The sequence below is a fragment of the Nannobrachium achirus genome (assembly GCF_963921795.1).
Source record: "Nannobrachium achirus genome assembly, chromosome: 13".
NCBI lineage: Eukaryota > Metazoa > Chordata > Actinopteri > Myctophiformes > Myctophidae > Nannobrachium > Nannobrachium achirus.
This window is the reverse complement of record NC_137833.1, coordinates 13,725,660-13,732,191: the sequence shown is the minus strand read 5'-3', so window position 1 is coordinate 13,732,191 and position 6,532 is coordinate 13,725,660. Positions and strand designations below refer to the sequence as shown.

The 6,532-nt window shown below is 43.6% G+C and overlaps 1 protein-coding gene across 1 annotated transcript; it reads left to right on the top strand.

Moving 5' to 3' along the window:
* Window positions 1-339: 339 nt before the first annotated feature.
* On the top strand, window positions 340-6,137 carry tbxtb (T-box transcription factor Tb; the record flags this gene model as incomplete). Its single annotated transcript, XM_080739720.1, has 8 exons — window positions 340-497; window positions 1,178-1,442; window positions 1,676-1,810; window positions 1,998-2,059; window positions 2,199-2,260; window positions 3,055-3,237; window positions 5,315-5,447; window positions 5,852-6,137. Exons 1-8 carry the CDS (start codon window positions 475-477, stop codon window positions 6,135-6,137), a joined length of 1,149 nt encoding a protein of 382 aa, XP_080595846.1. The 5' UTR covers window positions 340-474.
* Between the last annotated feature and the right edge of the window lie 395 nt (window positions 6,138-6,532).

The window sequence follows — 6,532 nt, the reverse complement described above, 5'->3', positions numbered from 1 at the left end:
TGGATGACCAGTTCACAGACATCAAAGCAGGAGACCAGCCAACCACTCTCTGTCCTGTGGTGGTTCTGTGTGGGAACTGAACTGCTACTATATATATGGAAACCAATCCCATTATAGCAGGACTACCTATGCTATGTCATTGTTCTGTCACTGCTATAGCAACTTCATTTGGACATTAAATAAAAGCCATTCGGAGACAAACTGACGTTCTGGCCACTGCGACCAGGGCAGGCCTGTGCTTACTTCTACAATAAAAGCCCAACCGTGGAGCTGTTGGCCAGGATGGCCCACACAGAATGCCCGGGGACCGGGAAGAGCTCCGTGCTCCAGCAGCACCGGGTCGACCACCTCCTCAACGCCGTGCAGAGCGAGCTGCAGGCGGGCAGCGAGAAGGGCGACCCCACGGAGAGAGAACTCACGGTGGAGCTGGATGAGAACGAACTTTGGCAAAGATTCAAGGAGCTCACTAATGAGATGATAGTTACTAAGAACGGCAGGTAATTATTTTATGAACCTTAGGCTTTACATCGTACTGTAGGCTAAGCTTTATTTCAATGTAATAACTGTGTCACTCTGTCTTATAGAAGAAGAAAAACCCCACTGCTTGTTAACCACATATTATGTAATGTACTCTAATTTTTATCAGCCACTGCGTGTGACATTAAAGTGCATTTGAGCGCGCGTAAAAGTAAAACAGTGCGCAATTTACGCACAGCATTTGGCATACAAAATGTATAATCATTGTAAAATGTTGTGGTTTCGTTGATTTTAAATAACTGCTCTTAAAAATCAAATATAGGCTATAACCTACCTATTTGCAAAGGCCGATCCTTGATGCTAAAGGCCTATATATATGAGACCAGCCCTATATCTCTGCGTAAAACAGTGCGCAATTTACGCACAGCATTTGGCGTTATACAAAATAATTATAAAATGATGTGGCCTCGTTGATTTTAAATAACTGGTCTTAAAATCAAATATAACCTATTTGCAATGGCCGATCCTTGATGCTAAAGGTCTATATGAGATCAGCCCTGGCCCCTATATCTCTGAGGTGAGGGCCTGTCACCCTACGGCCGATCGAGACACTAGACTAGCAGCAGCCGCGGGCCATCATCAAACGGCAAACCACATATTTAAGTAATTTATTATTTACCCCCATTCTTTCCATCAAAAGGCGCATGTTTCCCGTGCTGAAAGTGAACATGTCCGGATTGGACCCGAACGCCATGTATTCCGTTCTTCTGGACTTCGTGTCGGCGGACAACCACAGGTGGAAGTACGTGAACGGGGAGTGGGTCCCCGGCGGCAAGCCGGAGCCGCGGACCCCCAGCTGTGTGTACATCCACCCGGACTCGCCCAACTTCGGCGCGCACTGGATGAAAGCCCCGGTGTCCTTCAGCAAAGTCAAACTCACCAATAAACTCAACGGAGGAGGTCAGGTAAGAAGAAGAGACATAATATTACATTCTAGACGTTTAAAAAAAAAACATCAGTGTCTTTGGAACCAATTTAGTTATGCATTTTTTCAATCACCCATAGTAGGCCTATTAATTTAACTCTGAGATACTACATTAAAACCGAGGATAGGCCTACATACTGCATAGAAAGTATATTATAGACCTATAAATTATATTTTGTCTAACTAGTCTATGTCTATTGCTTTTCATCTCAGATCATGTTAAACTCTTTGCACAAATACGAGCCTCGTATCCACATTGTGCGCGTCGGCGGCCCGCGGAGAATGATAACCAGCCACTCTTTCCCAGAGACGCAGTTTATTGCTGTAACCGCGTACCAGAACGAGGAGGTAGGGCAGGCTATTTAAGCACTTAATAATTAAATCCAACATTCATTATCATTTATCAGCCACTGGGTGTAATGTTAAGGTGCATTTGAGCGTGCGTAAAAGTTAAAACAGTGCGCAATTTAGGCACATCATTTGTCATTACAATGTTTAATAGGCTAATCATAATTAATCTTTTCTTTGATTTTAGATAACTGCTCTTAAAATCAAATATAACCCATTTGCAAAGGCCTTCCTTGATGCTAAAGAGAGGTAAGGCTGCTATATTTGTGACATTTCACCACTTGTTTTCATAAGAATATTTGTATTTGCTCTGAGGTGGTTGAGTCTGACCAACAAATGCTTGTATTCATATTGTACAATTCTTTATCTTTCTTCATCCATGCAGCAGAAGTGATCACAAAGACTTGACAGATGATTCCAATGAAAGTCAACAGTCATCATATTCACAATGTGAGTGCATTGATGAGCCATGTCTTCATTCACAGCGTTTACATTTTTTAATACATTGATGTCATCTTCTTCAGTGGTAGACAGTAAGGAGAACCAGATTATTATTATATTACTTGAGTATTTCTGGATAGTTGACTTTCAATCAATATTTCTAAGACAAATATATTTCTGGAAAATGCATGGATTGTTTACCTATAATTTTTTAAATAATGTATACTTTTGAATTCTTACATTTTTTTAAAAGCACACACTCCAGTACTAAGCAACTTTCACTTGAGTATATTATTTGACCATGAAGTTATCTATATACAGTAAGTGTTGATGGGGTTGACTATTATTCTGTCCACCAACCAGGGACGTGCAGGGGCAGGGGCTGAAATGTCTAAAAAGGCCCTTTTGGTGGAAAATAGCAGACCTCCAAGCTCACAACGCGTCGCACTGCGACGCGTTGTGAGCTTGGAGGTCTGCTATTTTCGACGCTTGATCCCACACTGAACTAAGCATAATCAAGTCAATACTGGAGATGTGACGTGACGGCATAGATTTCTACACAGAGGGAAATTCTTCATAAGATGCTGCATTCAAGTTCAGGAGAGTTTGGACAAGACAATTCTCTTGAGTGCTGCCTACAGTTATGGCATTTGCATTTATTTCACCATAGTGAAAACTGCATTCATGGTCTGGAGAGGGCACTTTTTACAGACGAATAAAAGGGCAGGGGCTCAAGTCCCCTTTGATGTCTATGTGTGCATGTGCCTGCCACCAACCATTGACCATGTCTCCTCTCCTCTCAGTGAGTGGCTGGTTCCTCCCTGCAGGCTCCGGGCCCATCTGCCCTCCTGCCAACGCTCATCATCACAGCCAGTGTGGTGTGGGTGGCCCGCTGTCCCATGGCTGTGAGCGCTACTCCACCCTGAGGAACCATCGGCCTGCTCCGTACAGCAGCAGCCCGTACCCCCACCGCACCAGCTCCCCCAGTGAGTGTCCTCTGTTTACCTACCGCATGCACTGCTTCTCATTTCCAGCTCCCCCCCAGTTAAATCTGTGGAGGAAAAACCTTGGGGGTGAGAATGTGTTGCAGCATCAAATACTGCAATGTAGAAATGCTCTGTTAGGGCACAGTTAGCAGCAAACCACTCCATTCCCATTGAAATGCAGTGGAAGAATTGGCAGAGGTTTTCAAATAGCAGTGGAGGTAATGTACAATATTTGCTTCTGAGATGTAGTGGAGTAGAAGTAAGAGATGAAAATGCTCCAGAAAGTACCTAAAACAATTGTACTTTGAGTGTACAGTACTTGAGTAAATGTAATTAATTGCTTTCCACCACTTCCCAGTTTGATGTACCAAGCCACGGACCCCCGTGTGATACCATTTATAACCTCTGAGACCCCAATCGACACTGTAGAATTCTCAGTGTTTTATTTATTTATCTCAGAGAGTGCGCAAACACCCCATATAACACTCCATTTGATTCCTAATTGACTGATTCCCCCAGTGAGTGTCCTCTATACCACAGTGCCCCCCTTACACCTTAGACAAGCTGAGACCACCACACTTCTATATTAATTATATTATTTATTTATTTTTCTGAAAAACATGAGAAGTTGGACTGATAGATTTACAGTGGATGACTGTAAATTATGAATTTGTGCAACATGTTTAAAAGTTTAAACACCACCCCCAACAAGGGGGGCCCAGACCCTAGGTTGGGAAACTGCTCTACCGTAACCTTTATGCACCCAGGAATTACACCTCTTCCTCCCTGGCCATTAACTAGAAACTCAAACAAACGTGGCAGACTGGGAAATGTCTTGCATTCCTCCGGCCTTTGTGTGTGAGAGGGCTCTCGCAGCTGTAAACAGCAAGGGCTTCTTTTAGCAGAGAATGTGGCCAGCAATTTTCACTCAACACACCTTCACACCTTATCGCTGTGTGAGATGGTTCATCATGTCTGAGGAATATACAGTAGAGTATACAGTACCCGAGACGAGCAGTGAAAAGAGCAGAGTTCACCATGTGATGGACATCATATTCAGTTAATTAAAAATTGATAAGTTACCACTTAAGCCCCAACTTTTAAAATAGAGAAGATAGTGGATCTACAAGTTCTCAATGCGTCGCTAAGCTTGTAGATACACTCTTTTCTCGAATTGTTTGGGGATGAGAAAATGTTTGCAAATGTTTGTCTCTATTCGCAAAATTGGGATGCCACATTTAAAGTGGTTAATAAATGAATGGTTGCATACGATAAAAGGCTCGTCTAAATCATAACACTTGTCACATGTAGATGGATGGGCATCGATTGCGATGAAATCAGATTAATCTGCTAAAACGATTCAGAGTTGGGGACATTATGCATGAAATAACTGAATTTGAGGTCAAATGTGAACACTAGGGGTGGCAATTGCCATACCCTGGCCTGATGCACCATATGATGCCCCTGCTACCCAGACTGTTAAACTACTTGCCCAACACTGGCAATTCCTGTTTCCATGCCTTCTAAGCCAGTGGTTCTCAACCTGTGGGTCCCCAGATGATGCAACATTGTTTTCTCACTCAACAGCAAACCAACATAAAGTTTAAGTGTATTCATGGGTTGCATTTGTAGTCCTAAAGGTGTTTCAATGTGTCTGATTGGCATAGAACTAATGTTCTATTATATTGGAATAGAACTAAATGTTCTATGCCAATCAAAACACCTATGTTGGTTCTCAACATGGCTGGTGTAGGACTACAAATGCAACCCATGAATAGAATGTACTGCACATTTCTAAAGTGACAATCAAAGGACTTTTTAATACCTCTAAAATGACACATTAAACATTGGCCAAATTGTAAAATATTAGAGGCAGAAAGAGGCGTTGTGAGCATGTAGATCTGCTATTTTCACAATAGAACCGTGTTGTACAAAATGTAATGCCTCAACTCTTAGTGCTCTTCAGGATTGGGGTCGCCAGTTAAAATATGATTATGTAGGGGGCCGCAGCCTGAAAAGGTTGAGAACCACTGTTCTAAGCCATGCTGTTTCTTTCTTTTTTTTTCTTACATTCCAGCTGGTTATTCGGACAGCTCCTCAGCCTGTCTCTCCATGTTCTCCAGCCATGATAACTGGTCCAGCCTGCAGGTGTCCTCTCATTCTAACATGGTGCCCATGGCCCACACCCCCACCTCCTCTTCCAACTCCAGGTTAGTGGAACGTCCCTAAACACTAGGGGTGTAACGATACATTATTTGCATTGCAAAACGATTCAAAACTATACAATATTTTGCTCTTTTCATATTGATGTATGTAGATCATTTAAAATTTAAATCGAGTCTTTGATGCACTACGTAGGCTATATTGTTACACCTCTACCTAAACAATGGATAGAAAATACATTTTTGGGGGTTCGCAGAACCGTTTTTATGGGTTGTGACTCACAACTTGTGAGTAAATGTATTTATTTTCCCCCCGTTTCTTTTTTATTTTCTTTTTTACTTTCCAAGTTTGGGAACTTCTGCTGTATTCTCATCTTGAGTCACCCTTTTGTATTCTGAAAGGTCTCTCTCTATACTATATACGTAATGTTCTGTGTGTCCATGTGTTACAGCCAGTACTCCGGCCTGTGGTCCGTGAGCAGCAGCAACCCGTCTCTGAGCCCACTGTCCCAGGCTGGGGGGGGCTCCCAGTTCCTGCGGGGGTCCGGCAGCAGCCATCACTACTCCAGCCTGTCCCACCCAGCAGCAGCCTCCTCCTCCTCCTCCCCAGGGTCCCCGCTGTACGATGGTACCAGTGCAGCCACAGAGGTGCATCATGACACCGCTGCACAGTACGACACCTCTCCCCACGGACGCCTGGTGTCGGCCTGGACGCCAGTGACCCCTCCCTCTCTGTGATGGAAGCATCTCCAGGGACGTGCTGGCCATTGGGAAAAGCGGGACAACTCCCGAACGGCCGGTTCATTCCCGGGCCGGTCCAGGCCGGCCATTAGGAAAAAAAATTAAATAGAATGTTCGTTCCATTTTTGGGGCTAGGCGGCCAATAAAGTAAATCGTCACTGTCGGGCAGTAACCTCGTAACTCCAAGTTTCAAATTTGTACATAAAAAGCAAAGCAAAGCCCTGCTTCATCATACAAGGCTGTCGCACAAAAGTAGTGAAGACAGCAGATCTACAAGCACACAACGCCTCGCACCGATCGGCTGTTTTCACTAGTTTAAATCATTTTAAAAATGGTTTTGGACATACAAGGTTTCCACCCGACAATGACGAAATATAACTCATGTAATTGGC